The sequence below is a fragment of the Lagopus leucura genome, unplaced genomic scaffold (genome assembly GCF_019238085.1).
Source record: "Lagopus leucura isolate 7727_CA_CO unplaced genomic scaffold, USGS_WTPT01 Super-Scaffold_774, whole genome shotgun sequence".
NCBI lineage: Eukaryota > Metazoa > Chordata > Aves > Galliformes > Phasianidae > Lagopus > Lagopus leucura.
Genome location: NW_024962258.1, coordinates 4,200,902 through 4,225,602, shown reverse-complemented (window position 1 = coordinate 4,225,602; position 24,701 = coordinate 4,200,902). Strand labels below are relative to the sequence as shown.

Sequence of the window (24,701 nt, the reverse complement as noted above, 5' to 3'; positions counted from 1 at the left end):
AACGGAATAGTGCATTGCCTTCTTGAGGAGTTGTGTGGTGATCAAGCCGTAGCGTAGGCTGGTGGATTTCATGGCTGTAGCCATTACCCAGCCATTTACTAAGCTGCCTCACACTCATTACTGGTACAAAACTACCTGTGAGTGCAGCATTAGCACAGAATGTACATGTAAGTGGAGATTTACAAAGTTCCCCACAAAAATTAGCTGATTGAAAAAGCAGTTCGTTAAGAAGCAAACCTCTAAAATACTGCTTCTCATGGGGTTTTACTTTTCCCTACAGCACTTGCTCATGAGCGAGTATTACTGCAACTAAGCAACGTGCCTTGTGGTCCGGAGCCCCTGTTCTTTCCTCAAAGTTCAGTAGGTGTTCTGAGTTCTCCTTACAGAAATAATCCCCATCAGCTCCACAGAACAGACACACCTCTGCTCTTTGTTGCTGCCAGCACTGCTGAAACACACCACTCACCGCCTCACTGTGCTCACGTCCACTTTGTGGTCTCCACAGATTTGCAGCAAATGCCGCTGGATGTCAGCGGATGCCATTATTTCCACATGAAGAATTCGGTGACGCACCTTTGTTTCATCTGCACCAGATGCCATTCTGTCAGACTGCCCCTCAAGTTGCATTGTAAGCCATTGCTCTCAGCTCCTGGGACTGTATGCTGTGCAACGCTGGTGGACGTAACTTCCCCAGGACACGTAAGGTGCCCTATCCTGCTGTTTGACTGCTTCTTGGTTCTATTCGGTATTCTTTCCCAGCTCTTACGGTAGTACCTCTTCAGCAACCAGAAGCTGACCCAGATGCTGTTTAGTCCTGTAGCTTACGTTCTCAGCCTGTGCGTGTATTTTTGAGGTCTTTGGTATTATTCCACATTGAAGTTACGTGTAGCGCAACAAAAAATGCCTGGTATTGACTGCCAGTTTGCACTAAAAATTTGCACAAGGTGGTAACAACCCTAATAGCCCACCAGCTCCTGCAAAGCTAACATTAGGTTTCTTACTAACAACAGCAGTACCGTTTTACTGGGACAGCCCGCAACAGGCACAGGCTGTATAGCTGCTTGTGGTGACAACAAGAATTTTTTTTCTGCAGGTATTTTTTATTACAGCAGAGCATCTGAACTTCAGACTCACAGGATCACAGAATGGCCTGGGTTAGAAGGGACCTCAAGGACCATGAACCTTCAACCCCCTGCCACATGCAGGGCCACCAACCTCCCCATTTAATACCAGACCAGGCTGCCCAGGGCCCCATCCAACCCGGCCTTGAACACCTCCAGGCATCCACAACCTCTCTGGGCAGCCTGTTCCAGCACCTCACCACTCTCATAATAAAGAACTTGCAGAGGGGGCATGTGGGCTACCAACAGACGCAACCAAAGCAGAGCCGGTGGTGGCATGGCTTCATCTATCTTGTGTCATCCATGGTGTCCTGGCAAATGGGACGGCAATGGTCCAGTACAGTGGCCATGCTGTCCAGCTGCTGTGGTGGGCAGAGAGCGAAGGGGATGAGGGGCTGCTCCTCACCGCGCTGCTGCAGCTGCAGGGGTCATGCTAGGAAAGGAAGAGAGGCCACGATCACTCGCTGACCCCGTCAGCGGAGGAACGAGTGCCCGGGTCCCTCAGGAAGGAAATCCTCCCAGTGGGCTGCCCAGGCTGAGGCGTCCCCTTACCGGTTCCCTTTGCTGCTGCGGCCTCCTGGGTGCCCCGGCTGCCTGAGCCAGGCAGGGTGGGGAGAAGCTGTGGTGGCTCTGGGGACGAGCACTGAGAGCGGCTGTCGGCAGCTCCCAGAGCACGAGACCAGCACCAAGGCTATCCTTGTTGCTCACTCCACGCCTCATGGACACGCTCGGCTGGCATGTGGGCACAGTGAGGGCCATGTGGTCACCATCTCCTGCTGCGTATATCACCTGTCCTCATGTAGGGATGTCCATTACCATAGACATTACAATGGGCGATTGTCAGCTGCAGCAAAGCAACACCAACAAATGCATCTGTATTTTCCCCAGTTCCTCTGTCCATTCCATTCCCCATATCATGCACAGGTGGCACTTGGGTTTTGCAGCAGTGACCAAGGCTTTGACTGTGTTTTTGAACAGGTCGCCCCAATCTTGATTCATGTCCAGATCCATACAGCACAGTGGTGCCTTCAACAAAACACATCTGCCTTTGAGGTAGCAGGACATGGGCCTAATGACTCTCCTTATATGCCTGCAGTTCTGCCCAGTCCTCTGCATCAAAGGAAGCCCTTGGCTTGCTCTGAGAGATTTTTTCTATTTTTCTCCCCTACTTGAAGGTAGCAGGCCTATTCCAGGCTCTACGTCCTTTCTTGGGCCACATGCAGGAGTGACATCAGCAAGGAAGAGGGTCTCATTGGAGACTACTGCAACACTCAAGCACTTGCTCTGTGAGAAAAGCCTGTGTGGCCAAACCTGGTTCAGTACAGAGCAGAAAAGGGGTAGTTAAAGAGGAATTATGAGGTTCAGGCTGGAGAGAAAGAAAGATCATGGTGAAGCTCATTAAACACCAGTGATACATGGAATCTGTAAGTCTAGAGGTTTTGAAGAGCTGAGTGAGTACAATCCAGTCTCAACTACTGTATGTCCTTTTAGACCAGTTAAGTCCAGGAAGAGAAAGCACTGCCAGTCTAAAAGGTAGCAATTACATCCTCAGTTGCATCAACATCTAGAAATTGCAATATGAGAAATCCACCTTCTTCATTTCATTCATTGGTTTCCAAGAGGATATTTCAGAATCTAAGAGATCAGGTGGGAGACTGACTATTTGATTGTCCTGTTTTGCTTTCGAAAGAAATTCCTGCATTGAAATGTTTGGTGCAGTGCTTTGATGTGGCAAAGGATAAGTGGTAAAATTTAGAAAAGCAATTGAGGTTGAATTTTGACATCATTAGGTCCATGATTGGGATTAGTTTCATCTTTCCCACACAAACTGGAAGGAAAGTGGAAAACTAAACATAAAAAGAGAAAATAGTACTCAGAGGAAAATAAAATATGAGACCTCCCTAAAACGGGGTTTTATTCAGTGCCCAGCTAGCAGCTCCCACTGTCCCTCACCATATGGAGATACTCATGCTGAAAAGAATTCTGTTCAAGTAACAAAAAAGAAATGCCATAGTCAGGGTGAGATGCCCATGGGTCCCACTCACTGCCCTCAGGTCAGGAGTACTGTTTGGGGAGCAGAGCCCCTTTGCCTCCTGCTCCAGCTGGAGACTAACTGTTGCAGGTGAAACAGTCTCCCTGGATGACTCCAAGAGATCAAAGCCTTTTAGCTCAAGGCCTCCATCTCTTGGGGTGATTTTAACAGCCCAAGTCTGAGTGCCATTGCCTTGTCAGAACTGCCATGTGCTGCCCACTGACAACCTTTCTTCTACACCTCCATATCTCCCATTTGCACACTGCATGTGCGCCCGCAATTGGCACAGCAGCACCTCTCATGGCTTCCATTCCTCTGAATTTTCCCACATTCAGAGGAAACTGCCAAAGATGTCATGACGTTTTCTAAACACTTCTGAAAGCATGTCCTGCAGCAGCCTTCCAAGGAAAAAGGTGTAGAGACCTGCAAAAGAAGATTTGGAGTCAACCAACCCAAACCTAAATTTATGCCTTGGATATATGTCTGTATGTCTATCAATTGGGGAATTTAAGAACTCTGATGGGAGTGTTGAAAAGATTAATCAATCTTTTCTTCCTGTCGCTAAGTATGGTTGGGGCCCAAGGCAGGGTTTGTAGCTGTAGCCAGAGCCCTAGTGCATGCAGGGCAGCAGGACAGTCTTCTTGTGTGTCACAGACAGGCTTTGAGTGCTTGAGAATTTGAAAGTATGAGAATGAGTGAGACCAACTTGTGTTCTTCCACTTTTTATCTGTAAGTAAATCACCTACCTCTCCTGTTTGCCCCCTCCTGGTATTTACCACACTGGCAGAGTTTTTGATCCTGTCAGTATACAGCCTCAGCTGCATGAAGCAATCCCCTGCTTTTAACAGCTTCCCTTATCCTATAACCAGTAGTCATTGCTAAGCCTCTGTCCACACTTTGTTAATCCCCTAAATCCTTGTGCTGTTTCTCCAGCACAAGGTTGCTCACCCCTCATTACAATGGTGGAAACCACTTTTCCTCTTCTGGATTCTGGAAGTCCCATTCTGAAACTGTCTCACTGGGATTCATGCTGAAGGCGTTAGTTGCTCCTGCAAGATGGTAATTCCGCCTATGCTGCAGCACCAAGAAGTAACAGGCCTGACAGTAGTCACTTTTTTTCCAACCTTAAGCCTTTGAAAACAAGATGGCTGGGTCCTGAAGTTTTGTTGTCCAACTGCTTTCTATGTATTTCATCCCTTCATTACAGATTTGGTTATAAGCAAGTACCTGGATTGTTTTATCCCAAAGCAGTCTAACCGTGCCAGATGGAAGAAATGAGTCTGTGAAGATAACCTGACGCCAACCCTGGTTCTTGGAGGCACTGATGGGTGGGTGTCCATGGGTAATTTTATCAAACACATGTGGAGAACTGGTGACCAGGCCTGGAACCACTGAACTGGGCTGCTGGCAGAAATGATCAGCTTCAGCTGAGGGATACTGGCAGACGGATACTAAGTATAAACCATGACCCAGCTTTCTCATTTTAAGCCATGACAAAGTTCAGATACTAGAGTGCAGGTAACTTACTGCACTTAACTTACTGCTAAGTGATTGAAGGAACATGGCAGCTTCCTCCACCTGCTCTGCCTCAGGCTGCTGGCTGCCTGGCTGCTGTACAGCTGGCTCCAGCCCAAATGCTGCCCCCAGCAGCCCCACACATAGGACCCCACATCTGAGGGGCACAGCCTCTGACCCTGGGGATGGCAGAGCCAGCAGGCCCTGCTGCAGGCCCACATGCAACATCCCTGCGATATCATCAGCACTCACACACCCTCCGCTCCCAGCACAGAACAGCACAGCCCCTCTGTGGCACAGCCTCTCCGGGCTTCTCACCTGCCTGTGCACCCCCAGCTGCCTGATGCCCCCAGTTTGACACTGGGGCCTGGCACCCCGTCCATTCATTCCTTCCCCAGGAGCCGGCACCCAATCCTTGACACTCCAACACGTGTGAGACAGAGACTGAGATCACACAGAGAGATTATCGAGAGAGGATTTAATAGAGACAGAACAGGCTGTGGTGATCAGACGCAGACCTCAGGCAGACAAACGTACTGACTGGCAAGGATTCACATGCAACCAGCCCCTTCCTACCTATCTCTTCTATCTGCTCCCCATTTTGCTGACCCCTGTCCCCTTCCCTTACAGGCCACCTTGTCAGCTGACACAGTGCCACTGACCCCCTCTGACATCCTGGACCCTCACATCTACATCCTTATCAGCTGCAAAGACCTACTTTGTGTGCAGTTTCTTGCCAACCCATCAGTTAGTGTGAGTGACCAAGCTGGTTTCTTGTTCTTGTCTCTGTTACATTTGTATACCAGGTTTGTGCCTTCGTATATTTTATTGCTTCCCCCTTTCCTTGGCATCCTACTTAACAAGGTCCTCAATCAGATCATCATACTGCAATAAATACTTTCACACTCCACATTAACAAGCAGCATGACTGCTTCTGTTACCATGTGTGGATCAAATCTGTGTCTGTCTGTGTTCTTGTTTATGGCTTCCACCTTTTCTTAATGTCCACTTTTGTGCTGAGAAAGTCCTCAATCACACACCCTTAAAGGAGAAGAGACTCTCCCACTTATCTTCACAATTTGCACATAATTGAAAAGTCTTATCAACACTGTATTAGAAAGGAATATGGAGTAGAATATAGCAGAAAAATGAAAAAAAAAATCTTTATTTTTACAGTTGTACAAATAAGAAAACAATCCCCAATAGCTGTACTTGGAATAATATTAAAGTGTCAAACATGACAATTCTGACAGAATACATTTCAATACTTTAAACCACAGAAATTGTGTTACATATGCTCAGTAGCAGTAGTACTGTGCAGGAATGATGCTCTCTGTAAACGCTCTTCCTTTATTTTATCTACATTTAGAACAATTGTGCTTTTCCCAACACACAGTAACAGTGCTCTTAAAAATAAATAACGTGCAATTTCAGATTAATATCCTGAAATATGCTAATCTAGATCCCCATCTAAATCCCGGACACATCTCTCCAGGAAAGTCACTGTAAGGAGTGCTCAGCACTTTTTTCAGATCAAAGACTAATAAAATGTTCTGAACCTACACCTGTTTTTCTTCAAATTGCAATCAATTGAAAAAAGAAAGTTTAAAAAAAAAAAAAAAAAAAGGTGCTGACCTCAGGCATGTACTGATTCTCTTGTTTAACAAACTAATGATAGTTTTTACTAGACATTGTACTGCGTAAACAAGCCGAAGTCTGAAAGGTTCAGTGGAGAGTGGCTCAGAGCTGAGAGAGAAAGAATTTTCCCAAAGCTGAAAACCTAACAATGAAAGGTATTTATATAGCATATATTCATATTATCTTTATGAAATATAAGAGAAAGACTGCCACAGCAACATTAATATACACGATGTTAAACAATTTGTAATAAATCTACATGAATGAAATTGAGTTCTTCAATGTAGAGCTGCGATAAGATTTGGAAAAATATGCAGGGCTGTCCTGATGTAGCTCCTGGTTCTTATTTTTAACATATATTTTAAAAATATGGCTGGCAATTACCATGGCTTATGGGAGGATAAATTTGAGGAACACTCAGTCAATGGGTATTCCACAGATGATCATCACAATATTAGGTATCTTTCTTTTTATGCTATCTACTTCATGTTTGTTGTGGGTGGTGTTGGATGATAGAAGTAGCAATTTTAATAAAGCCTGTTATCTGATAGGGAACACAGAAGGTATGAATATTTATAGAAAAACAGAAATGATCTATGGAGGTTTGGAGGTATGGAGGTTTGAGTTGTTCACCGCTGCACTGAGAAGGATCAGTAGGTGAAATATATTCCACTGTAAAGTCCTTATGCAGCTGCTAAGCATTTGGGGTACCTTGGCTTCTCCACTAGGTCAACAGTAGGGAAAAAGTCATACAGGTGACCCGGGACCTGGGATGCCAGGAGAGACATGTACAAAGATCCTACAGCAATACAGAAGCAGGTCTAAAGGAAAGGTGAGAAAAGATGTTTGCAGAGTCCACTGCTACAGCTCCCTAGCAGTAACAGGGCTAACAACCAAGGCCATTAAACCTACCAGGAAAACTCCAGGGTACATCGCAACTCAGGTCAACCTAGAGCAACTGGTAACCACTGTCACAAACTAATTCAAAATGGACAGCTTGCAGCACAGTTTTTACTTTGATTTACTTGAATTCTCTTTTTGCTGATAGACTAACACCACTTCCAAGAAAAAACATTCCTGGAGGAACAGATGAAGCTCACTAGATGCTCTTCTGAGCTTCTGCGAGACTGGCATCTGTGAATTCACCAAGGGAAAGTCAATGTGCACAAAATGCATTTCAAAAACTTGACACTAGCTGTTGGGAAACAATATTAATATGCCCACCTTCTATTAAGGAAATATCTTGTCCTAAACTGCAAGTTTTCACAGTGTACACAGAACATTCTGTGGCTGATCAATATCAAGGTAAACATTCTACCTTCTAAACATTCTACATTCTACTAAGTACTGCTACTTAGTTCCTAGTCATGCCTTCGTTTCAGTGGTGTTCACGTTAGGATCTTATCCCACACCTCTGTATATAGCTGAAGTAAATTGTCCAGGTGAATAAGGAAAGATGCTACTCTGTCCTAGGTAAAGCACAATAATTTCTGTTTCTCATCAACTTTTAGCAAAACTGTCTAAAAGGCAGTGATTTAATCTACTAAAATGGTATAATCAGAGACCTCTAGCCACGTGTGATGAAATATATGTGAATACATAAAAAGAAAAGTAGTTAACAAGTGGTGTTTTTAACTAGTAATATTTGTTAGTGCCATGCTACATATTGCTCAAACTAGGATAGATAAACCAAACATCACTGGAGATGAAAATCTAACCTAGAGCTGAAAACATCACAAGAAAATACTCCTGGCATCCATCTCCTTAGTCCAGCCTTACATGAAAAGGGTGAAACCATAGTGTTTTTACTTCACCTGCTCCTGAAGAGCTAAAACATACTGTATGCACACATGTACTGCATATTGTTGTATGTTTTACTGACTCTCCCATGCCCTCCTATATCCTCTTCATTTCTGAAAGAGGGAAAGAATTCTGAATTTCATGGATAAACAAAGTTGATGCTCAGAAAAATCAGTGTAAAATAATGCAGCTCTGTGTTATTTCAGAGAATTATCCATCAGAACATCAAGTTGATAGAAAAGAGGTATATCAGATGGGGTTATCATCCAACACATTAGAAATGTGAGCTTTAAAAGAACTTTTTGATCTGCAGTTCATTTATTTTCCATTTAACTGGACATCTTCCTCTTTAACCATATTCCACTGTGACACCTGAGTTTCTTTAGACTTCGTATTTTCCATTCAATTGGGAATAAAAATCACATATATATTTCAATGTATGAAACAATTTCTTTACTCTTGCAGATTTTTCTGAAGAACGAAATTATATAGGCAAAGTCTTCACTTTTGAGATGCACAGTTCAAAAACTTAAACACGTTCCCCTCAGCAGCAAAGAAACATTGTTAAATCTACTTTATTTCTTCAAGGAAAAAGGTGTATACACTGTAAGAGTAATCTTTGGTACCAAAAATAAGGGCACCTTTTTGTAAATGTCTTCAAATATGAACACAACAGAAACACTCTTAAAAAAATGGCTCAAACGACCTATCTCTGAGTGCTTCCACGTATTGACAGCTGTAGCTAGAAAAACAATTGAGAGGTTAAGAGTTGTGTGACAGTAGGCTACAACACAATAACAACTGACACAGTATTTTATGTTTCCCTACACCCTCCTACCTTTATGTTTTTTTGTGTTTATTTTTTGTAGGGTTTTTTTTTTTTTCCTAAGACAATTCCATAAAATATTTACTTTTAATTACTCATTACATCCTCAAAATCCTTTAAGGATTCAATTACTCAAAAGCAACAAAACCCAACCAACAGCCATAAGAAAAACAGCAACAAAAGCTCAGGTTATAATACAAGATCAGAAACAGTCCCCTGACTAAATGCATTTACTTGTTTGACCTTATGGATTTCACTTTCTCTACTCAATTCCATCATGATATATATATATATTTTTCTGCCAAAGCCTAGTTTCTTTACAGAAGAAAATATGTTGTCCCCAGGTGATGTCTTCTTTCTGACCACAGTGGTAAGTCAGCAGTAAGCAGGCTATATTTTTTTTTCTTTAATTCATGATGAATGTATCATTGGATACTGTAAACACTACTGAGTATACATTCAAACTTTGTTCTTAGTGAAAGTGGCACTTACTTGAACCCTTGCAGTCAAAATAGCTTAGTTTTATAGCACTTTGCAGGTATAATAGCTGGTTATGTAATTCTGATAAAATTCCTTTTTCCAATGGCTGAAAGGGTATTGAAGCATATCCTCACTGGGATCCCACTGCCATTCCACAGCATCTTTATGATGAAGAGCATATTCCAAACTTCTTACTGTACTTCACATGTGCTTTATTGCTGTACACATTTCCCTGTTGTTAACTTAAGTGCTCCTCTGTTATGTAATACATATAACGTTTTAAACTCTAATGGCATCCTGTGAGGACTGGCATTAGAAAAGTAGCGATACTTCAGATCATCGTAATAATGATATTTGACTGGTTTTCCATGTAAATCCTTTGGGAATGGCCAAAATCCATACAGGTGAATTTCATCACAAAATCTGGTAGCAAGTGTGTACATGAGGAGACCAGTGCTGGGTCGTTTGATGTGGACCTTGTTTGTCAGCCAGTAGCTGCAAAGAAAAAAAAAGTACATTAAAATCCTCTCATACAACTTCCAGTGAATAAATCATGTAAATCATGAGAAAGTGCTCAGAGACAAAAACAAACTGGTGGAGCAGCTGAAATATTGGAAGGAAGGGATGCCATCTGGAGCACGTTTGAGAGGTGTGCACGGATAAATATCATAAAGTTCAACAAAGGCAAATGCAATCCAAGTCCTGCACATGAGCTGGGGCAATACAAAGCACAAAAATGGACTGACAGCAGTTCTGATGGGAAGGAACTGGAGGAGCAGTGCTCTGCGCTGCACTATATCACACTGTGAAGTACTCAAACTGACAATGTGAGCTTGCAGCACAGAAAGCAAACTGTATTGCTGGCTGCAGTGAAAGAATTGCAGCTAACAGGTTGAGAGATCAACAGAAGAAAGACATGGACTGTCAAGACTGGGTCCAGAGGAGGGCCACAGACACAATCATATGGCTGGAGCACATCCCCTGTGAAGAAATGTTGAGACAGCTGGGCTTGTTCAGTCTAGAAAAGAGAAGGCTTTGGAGAGACCTAACTACAGTTTTTCTGCACTTTACTTACAGCACCCATTAAGAAATGTATGGAGACATTTTTTTCCAGGGCCTATAGTGACAGGACAAGAGATAATGGTTTTAAACTAAAGGAGGGGAGACTGAGGTTAGATGCTAAGAGGAAATCCTTTACTCAGAGGGCGGTGAGGCCCTGGCACAGCTGCCCAGAGACGCTGTGGATGCCACAACCCTGGAGGCACTCAAGGACAGGCTGGATGGGGCTCTGGGCAGCCTGAGCTGTTGGAAGATGTCTCTGTTCATGGCAGGGAGATCAGAACTGGATCATTTTTAAGGTCCTTTCCAATTCAAACCATTCTATGGTTCTGTGATTCTACACTTATTTTTATCTATTCATTTTTTAAACATCCATTTTCCCCATCAAACAAACAAGTCTCTTTCTTCTCTCTAAACTGAGATCATAATCAGTGACACTATATGTAATATGCCTTTATACCACCAGGAAGAAAAACGACAGTGCTGGAGAAAGGGTAGCTAAATTAAGTTTCCCTTTCAGGCTTCAACTCTGATAAGAACCCACAATGTCGGCAACTGCTAGAAAACTTCCATTAACATCCTTGATGCTGTGATCAGGAAACATAGCTCTTGTCATAGGCTTTCACCCCATGCAGTATCCAATTCACCTCATCAAATCAACCCTACACTGAATATCTGATTAGCCTTGCAATTACTTCACAGATTATTTGACTAAATATAGAGAAATATAAACAAAGGTAAATACAATGTTTGTAACTAAATACAAATTTAGCTTTAATTAGTTTGCTTGGAAGTACTTAGAGCTTCCTATTTTCGAACAGCAGTCTCTGGAAAAACTCAAAATCTTGCATTTATAATTGTGACATGGTTTGATTTTGTACTCAACAGCACACAGACCCACCTAAAACTACAGGACTGTTACTCTTCTGAAGCAATAACAACATTTGATTGGCAGCTTAAAAGCTGCAGGTAGTTTTCAAAGACATAAGTGGCAGGTGGATACAGAAGGCACATAGAAACTGGTCAGGATTCTGGCACGTAACTCACTTTGGTATCTTCAAAATTCACTACCAAAATTGTTTTACATGCTTAATCTTTAAAAATTAGACTTCAATAAACTAATGCCATTCTATTATTATTGCTAACATAATTTTCCCATCCTTGATTCAACAGAGTTACAGAAAAAGAAGGGCACTTAGACATTTAAACCTGGTCATTCTGCTGGTCCAGATAAACATCAGCCACACACATAGCTGTACTGGTCAAACTGTGGGAACAAGAAGCTGTAAAACCAGAAAAATAATCAAGTCCTTATACAGCACTGCCACACAAATCTAAACCATTGCACTGTATCACTACACTCTTAGAAGGGGTCAAAGGAGATTAGCCTTACCAGCACAGAGTTAGTCTTGTGTTAAACAGTTATAATAAGGTTGAAGCTTAGATAGTATCATATTAAAAGCGTTTAGAGAAACAGCAAAATTACTCTCACCCAAATGACAAAAAACAAGAGCATGTTTTTAACCAAACACTGAACAGACTCAAAAGCAACAGATGCTATATAACATTAATAATAATCTTTGCATTGCACCTGGCCTCTTCAGTTTCCCTTTTCCAAAAACACAGGCCCTACAGGCTAATGTCTTTGAATCAAAGATATGTGTGAATGAGATTATTTTCCATTGTACTCAGTTACTTTTTTGAAAGCTGAAGGAATCTACGAGCAGAAAGCAATTCTAAGCTGACTGTCTCACCAAAGACAACAAAGCAAATGAGTCAGAATTTTGTTTGACTGTAAAAAAAAAGGTAGCACAGTAATAAGTGCAGTTAAGAGGCAAATACAGTGCGGAATAGTTACGAGTACAAATGACCAATGTACTGAATGTACTGCACACCATTTTTCATGAACTTGAGCTTTGAGACAAAAGCTCCTGACATATAAAGCTAAGCATTCACTTCCTACTCTGAGAAACTGATACAACATTTTTAAAACAGGACAAGTTAAAGGAGAGACTCTTACTGATTTTGTTTGACATGAGTCAGTAGTAGCCTGGCTTGTATCAGACATACAGTGGCCGCATACACTGGAGAAGTGATTGTCCCCCTGTACTCAGCTCTGGTAAGACCACACCTTGAATGCAGCATTCAGTTTTGGACTTCTTAAAAGATGCATACTGAGTCACTTGAATATATTCAGAGAAGTGCAACGAAGCTGGTGAATGGACTACAAAAGAAGACTTACAAGGAGTGGATGAGGGTTATAAGGTTATTCAGTGTGGAGGAGACTGAGGGAAGACCTCAACACTCCCTCTAATCACTTGATAGGAGGCTGTAGCAAGAAGGATGTCCATCTTTTTACACAGGTGATACGTGACAGTATAAGGGGAACCACTCAAGTTGCATCAGGGAAGATTTAGACTGGATATTAAGAATGGAAGGGATATTTAGGCACTGGAACGGGATGACCAGGTAAGTCGTAGAGCTGTCATTTGTCTCCTGTGGCACTTAGAGACAAGGTTTAGTGGTGGACTCAGCTGTGTTAGGTTGATGGTTCGACTAGAAGACTTTAAGGGTTTTATTTGTGACCAATGATCCTATGATTTTTTATTACTGTTACTTTTGAAAGTTTGCTTGTAGAAAAGTTTTTGAAAAAACTAAGCTTAGCACTTTTGGCAGTTTGTATCATAGATATAGTAGAACAGACTGAAAGTAAAACTTTCTAATATTCATATAAATTGGAATTTATATCTTCAGAAATAATTTTGTAACTGCTCTAATTACATGTAGTCAGCTACCTACACGACTGTCTCTAGCCAAACAGTAATCAGACTTGATGTATCTACTACAATAGCCTACAACTGCCATTATTCAAACTGAATTTCAACCTTACAAGATGATTACTGCAGAGAGGAAAGGGAACAGTAAATGGATGTATCTTAATAACTGAGAGGGCCACAAAAACTTCTAACTGAGAGCTTCTGTACAGAAGTATTAAAGACATAATGAAGAGCATTTCATGATTTTAGGACTTAAAAGCTCGTCTTCTTTTCTGCTTGTCACAGAAAAAGTAAATTTCTCTCTTTGGTTTCTCTTAAACATGAAAAAGATATCCAAGCTCTGCAGTTCAAATGTGGTACTGACTGCACTTATTATCAAGAAGGTAACACAATTGTCTGATATTGTGGAATAGATAAAACACTGCTGCAGTGAATGCAAATGGCATGGGCAAAATTAGAGGATTAGATAAAATCGAACAACTCATGTACTTCTTCAGAGGTGCATGTAGTGTTCAGAACTGGTCATGAGCTACCTGTGAGTCAACAAGACAAAGCTCTTCTATCTTATCTGTAATTCAAGATACCTTCGTACTGTGAGATATTTGCAGGTCAATTATTGTTATTTCAGGAACTGCAAGAAGGCTTTCAACTACATATAGAGAAGTAGGAAAACTTTTCTCTACCTAGAAGTTCCTATCCCATACTTGCTGTACCTCCATCAGAATCAATAAAATTATATTAAAAAATAAGAGCTTACGAATTTGTGACTACTGAAGTCAAGAAATTCTCAGAGTTCTTGAGATTAGGACTTTCTAAATCTACTTTTGAGCATATTTCTATTTCTTCACAACATTTCATGATGCCTTTACATCCTTACAAATACTCATCTTTTTGGTTTAACCGTGAAATGGTTTAACTCAACCTCGCATGAAAGAAATTGAAATAAAGCGAAGCAAAATGAAAAGCAGAATGTGAGCAGAATATAATATAAAACATTTCTGCTTGGATCAGATAGTAAATTTTCTGTCAAAATGGTTATTCCCACCCAGCTACACAACTCTCCAATTGCTATTATCAATCCTTTGACACTGGGAACAGAGCGGTAACACGCAGTACAAGTTACAAACCAGGTGTACTCTACACTGGTCTTAAATCTTGTGTCAGCAGTATGCTTTTGTAATTTGTTATCATCTGGAAAAACAAATAGAATTTTAAAGGAAATGAGTATGAGCTCCAAAATTCCTTCCACAGCAGAAAACAAATGAAGAAGTAAAAGTCTGCCCTAATGAATGTGAGATACATCAATATTATACACATAATAATCACTGGTAAAATACATGCTTGTCTTATGTGTTTACGAAATGTCAGTATTTTGGCCTTTAAACATATTGAACTTGCTTCTCCCACATGAAAGTATCACCTGTAGTTTAATTTGCAGTCAAAACCCCCAGACTTCCATTTACATCTAGCAAAATACCTTTGCATTTATAAAAATGGAATGCAGTATTAAAAGCATGATTTCAGAGGAAATGTTAATTGAATAGCATATTGCTACCTGGTCAAGACTTCTTGCAGACAAAAATTCAAATAAACAATCAAAAATATAGACATCTGTTTAAAAGATAGTGAACAAATGATCTTTTCACAATGACAAATACATGAAACAACTGATGTCAATCTTCATTACATTAAATGGAGAATCTAGATGACTATTATTTTCTCTGCTGCTGTGGAATGGATAAATTCTGACTACATTAGAACATGATATGTGCTTTTCCTAGGCTCTACTGAGTTTACAAAGAAAATCTGAACTGATGGGCTATGTTAAATTACCTCATAATTTAGCATATTTAACGCTTTTACTATCTGTGTACCAAATTCAATAGTGTTGCCCAGCATGCTAGATCAGAATCTGGATGTGTGTATTTCAGTGCATTTTTAACTGTTTTCTTGGATCAGGATTGAACAGGAAGAAACAAAAAAGTATGTAAGTCCAAACAGCTCCTAAAGATTACTTATCAATCTCTGTTCATAGATAGGTATGTCAGTTTCAGTGTGAAACTGCTTTTGTACGCTTGTCTGGCAGTGAAATTCTTCTCTTTCTAAAGCCACTAAATTGAGAGAATACTTTTAACTGAGCTTTACATTTCATATAGTACTTATATAAAGTATATAAATGTATATAAATGTATATACATTTATATAGTATTACAAGAAGAAGCCAGAGCTTCCACACTGTCTCAATTACATTCTTTCAAAATAATTAAAAAAAAAAAAAAAAGTTATTTCTGTATGAAGACAAAGAAACTGGAGTAGCTTGAAAAAGGGGACAAACAGGATTTTAATGACCTACACAAAAAGACTGCAATATAAAGGCTGTGCATCCATTAAATAGTAGACATTAAATAGTATGACAACATCTAACCTACTAAAAAGAGTGAAACTCAGAAGCTGACAAACACTGGGTCGCAGATGAAGTTCCTTCTCACAGATCTGCTAAGCTGCTGGCCTCAAGAGCACAGCTTGGCACCTCCTCTGTGTTTAACATTTCCATCCAGTTGGCATTCAGTACCCATATGACAGCAAGCAAGGAAAGAATCTACTTCAGCAGACAGTTTAGAGAGAAGACAGGGTCTTAGACCCAGAATCTGGTTGGATGTCACGTTGGATGTCATGTTGGATGGCATGTTACAAATAGCAATCTGTATTGAAGACGTATCTTGTCACAGAAGCATTGCATAGCTTACCATAAAACGATGCTTCTAACTGTAGTCATTTTAAGTAATTATTCTCAAATAAGGAAAGTTGAATCAGTTGTCTGACTTTAGCCTGTCTAAAGTCAAAGCTGAAACTTCCGCCATCTTCAGTGAAGCAGGATCTAGACTCAATTTATTTAGCTCATTTTCTAGAAGACGTTAGTTAAAATAACAGACTCTGAAGGAATAAAGCCTCTGCTAGTTCTCAGCTACTTCTTTTTGAACTTTCATGTTTTCAGTGGGATTAATCACATCAATGATATAAACAACCCTTCATCTGACCCTCTCAACTGTATTAATTCACTACGAAAACACTGCTGAGGGTTTGCATGAGACTGCCTTATATCTTTCAATGTACGGTATTTTGAGACAGTATGCATAATTACCTCAGCAAAAGAAATCGTTGCTTAATGAAGAGATGAAACATTCATCAAACTGTCATTCACTTTCTACTAAGCTTAATTAACTACATCAATATTAAGGACTGTTTTTTCTTTGTTTTCCCATTATCCCATCATCTTACACTGTTAAGTTCCAAATTCAAATTTTTGCTTATGAAGAAGATTTAAAAGACCGCTCAAAAGCTTGGACTCTGCATGGAAACTTTGCTGTGAAAGAGAATGAAAAAAATCAATGACATCAATGGTGAATATGACCATGGTACATGGTACACACATTATATCGCCCCAGATATCAGTACTCATGGCCTCCAGGCCGCCACAAAGCTCTACCATCTTTCCACATAAATTTAACCACTGTGTACATAGTCTATTCTGGATGTGGCAAAATAATTTAGAACATATTGAAGCTTACTATTTCCTGTCTCCAAAAAAAAAAAAAAGGAATGATCTGCTCCCAAGGCAGCCTTATCAATTTATGGCAAATCACCTCGTAAGAAAAGGATGAGCTAAGGATAAAGAAGTATCAAGTCATTGCATAGCACTGCATTTCTTTTGCCAGTTAATTAAGAATCACTTGCCAGTTAAAACCATGTAAGCATATGAACTCTTTGCTCATACATGAAAAGATTTTGGTATCTTAGCTGGAATCCTCCACAGCTGTCAGCGACATAAACCACGTAGTATTTGGAAGTATAAGGCAGAAATTTTTATAAATGAAGAAGAGAGTCTTCTCAGGCACTTTACAGAATGCTTGTAAGACTGACAACGTGTCAACCTTTGACCCACTTCAGCAGTATTTCCAAGCCATCAAAACACTCTCATTTGAAACGAGATGACCTTCACTTTTCATATCTAAAAAGTAAACACTGAGCTTGGCTTGGAACAAGACTGAAAGATGAATAAGCCTCTTTAGATATTTAATAAGAAAATTCAGCAAAAGAAAGGAAATACCCCTCTTTTGGTCACTGATGAATCAGTGACAACGGCTTTTTTAATGTTAAGCTGTAAGATTATGTTATAAGGAACTCATACATTTCAGTGCACTAAGGTGATATGATCGAACTGCAGAAACATTGACCCTTCATTCATAAACAAGGACTTTCAAAAATGCCCATGTTTTTGATTATCATGCAGAAGCATTCCAGCAGAATAGAGAGACAACTGTTTCCTCAGAAATGCCCGCTAACAAATATATGACACACCATGACTGCAGAAAATATGGGCCTCAGTTTGTCACATGTAGGGGAAAAAAGTTTAAGTCTTCCGGTCCTCTGCAAGTACTCTGTACCCAATACTGTACAATAAAGTGGGAATGGATGACAGTATCTTCCATCTGTTTCAGTAGCTTCTGAAAGAAAATATAAGTGTACGTCTGTGGGGCCTAATTTTTAACAGGCAAGGGCCACCACAAAACACATCTACAAAGCCAGGATCTTATTAGGCTGAAAAAACATCACACTGCCACACCACTGCAAAGCTTAGCATTGAAGCAATGGACACCCTGCTTGTAGCTGTCATGGTTAGATATTCCACAGTGTGAGCAAAAGTTGAACTTTATATCAGAAATTCCAAATTAAAAAAAAAAAAACAAAAAACAAAAAACAAGCTGTTCTTCTAAACACTTGTGCCTCAATACAAAACTGCTTGTACAAAACATATTTCAACTGAAGAGAGAATTTCTTCACTTAGCTATGAAACTCTGGTAAATGCTCTTATTTTCACACTATTATGGGTACACTCTGCCTATGAAATCGTTGATCTTTAAGATCTAAGGAAGAAACAATAGGAATGAAAGTGGGCACTATTATACTTTTATTAGAAGTAATTTAAAAGAAATGTCAAGGTTTCTATTAGGAAAATCTTCCTTTTTGAAGAATTTGATTGTTACTTGTATTTTCCATCTGCACATAGCAAACTCTGGAAGAAAGGAGAAATAGGAAATAGGAAGCTTACGGAATAAAAAAGAAAAGTGAATGTGCAATTTAAGCAATAAACAATACATATTTATTATGATTCTGCACACAATCTACAGAAGTAGTTGGAATACTTCTCTACATATATTTTTAAAAAGCAACTGCAATTATCTTTAAATAGCCTTTATACAAGAAAGAAAAACGTGATATAGCAGCTGTTTCACTTTAGATTTCACTAATGAAATTGTTGGCATTCCTGTAGAAAGTAACAGTGCACAATCCTGCTCTAGCAGGTTCATAAAGAACCAGACTATAGTTTTAAGTCTTACCCTAAATTTCAATTGTTGGGCTAACTGAAAATGACAGGAGTGCAGAGATACTAGCCCATGCTTGTGTAACTTTTCTTTCAAAATGGTAAGTTATTCATAGCACTAACAAGAGACATCTCCAAGAGCTTCTGTGAAAAGATAATTGATGCAGCTACCAAAACACTAAACATGTCACAGTAGGAAAGTGAGGTCTTTTCAAGACAGCTACAAGTGGGACTGAAACTGAAAAGTGATGTTTCACTTTCATTCCATGAGCAGTGTATTAATGATCAAATAGGCAAAATAACGTTAATGGCTATTCATATAGATACTATCATTCACGTTATTTAGACACCAGACGAGTACAAGTACTCTGAGAACATAAAGCAAATTTCCAAACCTATTTTGTATATACATCAATTGCCTTTTTGGAAAATACAGATACATTTCTCTAAAGAGACAATAACAGTGAAGGCCCACTTCACAGAAGTAACTTTAATAAGGATATGTCAGGTGACTGACATAGATGCATGAGCGTGTTTAAATATAAGACTTGCAAAGGAGATTGGACAGATATGAGGACAATAACCTACCTTAAATTTGAGTTTCATTTACATGCTAGTGGACTGCCAGTTGTTTTGAACTGACTTGAAAATGTTGTAGCAGTTAACATGCCAGAAGAGATTTCTTGATGAAATAGTTTAAATTCTTCTATGAGTTATGCATGTGACATACAGGCAACATCACTGAAGTCAGATACTAACAGAAATACTTCCATGCCTGATCAGTCTGGTGGCATTCTGTGATGGAGTGATGGCATGGGTGGAAAGAGGAAGGTCAACTGATGTTGTCCTGGACCTCTGCAAGGTTCCATACCACATCCTTATCACTAAGTTAGAGAAACATGGATTTGAAAGTTGGATATTTGGTGGATAAAGAGCTGGTTGGATGGTTACAGATAGTGTTCTGGTCAACAGATCTGTATCCAGGTGATTGTTTATGAGTGGTTTCCCTAAGGCGGTTCATCTCAGACCACTGCTCTGTCTGGTTTGCTCATTAACCAAAAATACAGGCAGTGGGACTGAGTGTACCCTCAGCAAGTTTGCTGATGACACCATGCTTAGTGGTGCAGCTGACATAACACAAGGCGGAAATGCCATCCAGAGGGACCTGGACAGGCTTGAAAAGTCGGCCCAAATGAACAAGCACAAGTATTAGGCGCTGCACTTGTTGTTGGAGTAATCCTGGATCTGAGTACAGACGGGAGAAGAACTCATCAAGAGCAGCCCTGTGCAGAAGAACCTGGGGATTCTGGCAGATGAAAAGTTGGACATGAGCCATCAGTGTGTGCTTGCAGTCCAGAAGGCCAACTGTATCCTGAGCTGCATCAAAAGAGGGCTGGCCAGCAGAAAGAGGAAGGGGACTGTCCCCCTTCTGCTGTGCTGTTGTAAGGCCTCATCCGCAATATTGCATCCAAGGCTGGGGACCTCAGAGCAAAGAAGATGTGTAACTGTTTATGTGGTTCCAGAGGAGGGTCACAAAGATGACCAGAGGCCTGGAACACCTCTGCTATGAAGAAAGGTTGAAGGAGTTGGGCTTGTTCAGCATGAAGAATGCTCCAGAGAGATTTCATTTCAACCTTTCAGTACTCAAACTTTTTACACAGGCAGATAGGAATAGCGCAAGGGGGAACAGCTTGAAAATAAAAGGGGAGATTTAGGTTACATAGGAGGAAATTATGTATTCATAGGGTGGTGAGGCACTGGCACAGGCTGCCCAGAGAAGCTGTGGATGCCTCATTGCTGGTGGTATTCAAGACTAGGTTGGATGTGGACTTGGGCAGCTTGAGTTGAGACTGGTAAGGAATGCCTCAAACCAACATGAGACAATTAGGATCACTTTGTGGACAGTTTTATATCTGAAAGCATTTCTGTGTTAGCCTTCAAATGGGAGGGCCCAACAGTGTTTACTTGCTAAAGATTTGGCCTTGGAGCAAATGAAAGGAGACTGGGAGATGATATCACTGCATCCTGTGAAGGCAAGATAAAAGCTGGAGTCTCCTAGCTTCCTCTTATCTGTTAATTTAAATTTGCAAGGCCTGGAAGACAGGAACAAGAAGTTCCTGCTGAGATCCCAAAGCCAGAAGCCATCACTCTAAAAAAGCAGGCTCAACTGTTGCTTTCAGTTGGCAACTGACCAACACAACCTTGGACAACCTGTCCACAGCAGGGAACTGTGTGATCTTTAAGGAACCTTCCAACTCAAGCCATCCCATGGTTCTACATTAAGTTATTTTGATTTCTGCTCCCACGGAATTGGAAATTCACAAACAGTGGGGACAATCTGAATTTGCTCTGTGGGGTAGGAGATTTGGTGCTATATATGGGATGTCCATATCATACAAAGATCTTTTCCCACGTGGCAACACGTACTGAGAGCTCTTTTGCAGTTAGGGCATACTTAGTGTGCCACAAGAATAGCCCTGTTTATTTTTATCTGACGTACAATTGCTTTAAGAAGCTCCCATGAAGAACAGTAAAGTAACAGAACATTTACTTTAAAAATGCCCCTCTGATTCACACTAGAAACACATGACAGTTAACTATTGACTTAAATGGTATCAATAAAAGTCTCAAAGACATTTCCTAATGATTCTAACTACCATGTTTGAAATGTTCTTTGACGTCTCTCACTAAAACTTGCCTACTGTACTCAATAAAGCAACATAATATTTATTTTTTCCCTTCTATAATGAAAGAGATATCATTCTTACTCTCCTCTGAGACTAAGTCTGTCAAGAATTAAGAGGTGCAACTCTCATTCAAAACAACTTTTAAAATATGTCTGAGCAAACATTTTGCTGATGGGACAATACTTTGTTCCATCTGTGGAACACCTTAGTCTTCACATTGTGATTGTGCTTAACTGCCCAGCATTCTCACAGAAAATCCTGAACGGGACTTCTCTGTCTGCACAGTTCCTTTTAACCTCTTCCTTTATCAAAATATATGAGCTTCTGGGAAGTCACCTCAATCACTTCTGTTTTCATCAGGACTTTCAAAGCACAGAAAGCAGTCATTGCACTTGCAACTTTCCTAACAAGGTATTTATCTGCTCAGAGACATGATTTAGTGGAGAGTTGTTAGGGTTGTATGGTTAGGCTGCAGTTGGTCTTGATGATCTTTAAGGTCTTTTCCAACCTGAGCATTTCTATGATTCTATTTACATACCTGTCTGCCACAAGTCAGTATTCCCTACTCCTCCAAGCACTGAGTTTGCCCAGACATAAATCTTCTTCCTGCTTTCACCTTGAAACATTTTGAAAAACTGATCTGCTGCTTGAGTAAATAGAAAAGGAAAGCAGAAGCTTGTGTAGCCACCAATAATAGCAAAGAATATCCATGAATATATTTTTAAAAAGTCATTTAAACTCCTCGGAACTCATTACACCTAAAATAGCACTGAGCCTTTGAAAATGAACACATTTAGTCTTCTACTGCACGCCAGCTTCAACACTTATCTTTGTTTCTGTCATGAAAGACACCAGCTGACGCTCCTAACACAGTTTACTGGGCTTATGTAGGAAGACTTTTGGCAGCAGCCGGGACAGAGAGATGAAGACTACAGCACAAGAGAAGAGTGGGAGGTGCCTGGGGTGCAGAGTAGCACCTCCCCATGGCCTAGGAGAGGCCCACGGAGGAGCAGGCCACCCCTATGCAGGCCGTGGACATCACCCCAGAAGGGTGGGAGCGGCCCCGGGACGGAGCTGCAGCACGCGGTGGGGCGGGAGGGCCAGGGGCACTCAGCCATGAAGAGGTTGCCTTTTTCTTATTTTTTTAAATACCGACTTCTTAATATTTTAATCAAAGTATTCTACAACTTCAAATTGATTAGTATCTCTTTCCTCTGAAAATTTTAACACCATGTTACTGGGGTACACCTTGCACTAACGATTTTGTCTTTCACCAAGAGAGCAAATATTCGTATCAGTAGGAAAAAGAAGATCTAGTTTCCAGCAGTAATGCTTTTGTAACAGAAGAAAAAAACAGCACAGCAAAACAATAATTAAAAATAAGAGCAAACAATTTTCTACGTCTTAGTTAAGGCCATAAAAGAAAAAATAATAAAAGAGAAATTAGAATATAAATTAGACTACTTCAGGATGCATTCGGCTCACTGGACTGATAGTGTAAAACCACTTTCAGCTTGTGCTCTACTCCCCTTGAAGCCTGAAGTCAGTCTAACATCAGCTCCCAGTTGATACAGTAAATCAACATGTGCAGTGCTACGTTACTTGTTTTATTTGCTCAACTACCATCAAGTATATAGAAGAAAATCCGACCTCTTGGTTTAATCAATAACATTTAAAGTATCTCTTTTAGAAATTACTACATAATATATCCATTACAGGCATTTAGATTTGAACAGTACAATGAGATAGCGCAGATTAATCAAGTGCATATAAACGATATTGATTTTACCATAATAAATCCCACAGCTGCAATGAATTAGTCAAGCAGACGAACCAGACTTCATACTAATACAACTACTTCATATAAGAAGAAAGTAGAAGCTACTCCCTAAGATAAAGATTCCACAAGACTTCAAACAGGTAAAAAACATTCTTTAAAGCCTTTTTTGAAGAACGTGATTGAACAGTAATAATTTGTTCCATCACAACTTAATATAAAGATCAGGAGAAGTGAGACATAGCCTTACAAAGTCCATCAAACATGAAAAACTTTTTAACAATACACTGTAGCCCATACTGTGGCTTTTCAGTATTTAAAAGGAGTTTACAAACAGGAGTGAAATAACTTCTTACACAGGTCGACAGTGACAGGACAAGGGGCAATAGTTTTAAGGTAAAGGAGGGAAGATTTAGAGTAGATGCTGGTGAAGTTCTTACTGATAGATTCAAGAGTATGTTGCTCAGAGACACTGTAAATGTCCCATCCCTGCAGGTGTTCAAGGCCAGGTTGGATGGGGCTCTGGGCAAACTATCTAGTACTTAATCTAGTGGCTGACAGTCCTGCCTGTCGCAGGGAGTTTGGAGCTGGATGATCCTTGAGATCCCTTCCAATCCAGGCCATTCTATGATTCTATGCCAAAGAATCAGTGTATTTAAAGAGCAAAATGTTCATTTTTCATATTCTGTTAAGCTCTAGCTTCACGGCTAGAATGCACGGCTAGAACAATGCCAACCATAATGCTACTTATCAGCAAATAAAATGTAATCAGAGCTCTGCCAAGCCCTCCAACTGGTTTCACAAGCACATGCAACAGACTGAGAAAAAAATGGTTTGAGTCACTACTACACTGGGTCATAATTTAGCATGTGATGACTATGAGAAAGGCTGCAGATTGCACTGATAAATTTTTCAGGCGATTTCCAACACAAATTCCCATGATTAATGAGCAAGGAGATTAGTGCTTGATTTTCTTCCAGAAAGACTTCCTGTATTTATATTGCCGTCCTCCCAGATTTGCCAACATGACAGCTTCCTGCATCAATTTGTCTGTTATACCACATATTTCAAAAAAGAGCATAGAAAAATATAAAAAAACCTAAAACTTTGTCATGATTGGCCAGTATTTGAAAAAAAATCTGCACTGACCCTACAGATCTGCTCCTATACGAAACGTCCCTCGGGTCTCTAAGAAATCCAAACTACAGAGCTTCACATCCTCTAGAAAATCCCAAGATAAATCCTTTACAGGCAGTGGAAATCTCAGTGGTCATCGGTGGATCTGTAAGTCAAGCCCCGCACTCTTTTTCTAGCACCAGTTTACACCCATTCCTTACAGCAGCCCCACAGTCTCTACAGAATGTTCACAGCTTATGAAGATTCATGTGGCCATCCAGCTTCTCAGCTGCTGCCAGTAAGTATACCTCACTGCTCAGAAGGGAGAACACAGTGCAGCATCAAAAGAAGTACTCTTTCTTGGGTCTTGTCTTTAACAGCCTTCTGGGCTCTAACCTTTGTGATTTTTAAATGACTACTAGCTTTGTAGAAGGAACAAACAAACAAACAAACAAACAAAAAAGAACAAAAAAACCCTGAAAAACCAACC

At 40.3% G+C, this 24,701-nt stretch overlaps 1 protein-coding gene across 1 annotated transcript in view; it reads right to left on the bottom strand.

Moving 5' to 3' along the window:
* Window positions 1–5,806: 5,806 nt before the first annotated feature.
* ST8SIA4 (ST8 alpha-N-acetyl-neuraminide alpha-2,8-sialyltransferase 4) overlaps window positions 5,807–24,701 on the bottom strand; it is a 50,874-nt gene continuing 31,979 nt past the window's right edge. Inside the window, exon 5 of the mRNA XM_042864974.1 lies at window positions 5,807–9,907. Coding sequence (XP_042720908.1) covers window positions 9,625–9,907 — 283 coding nt within the window. The 3' untranslated portion in view covers window positions 5,807–9,624. The remainder of the gene's footprint in view (window positions 9,908–24,701) is intronic.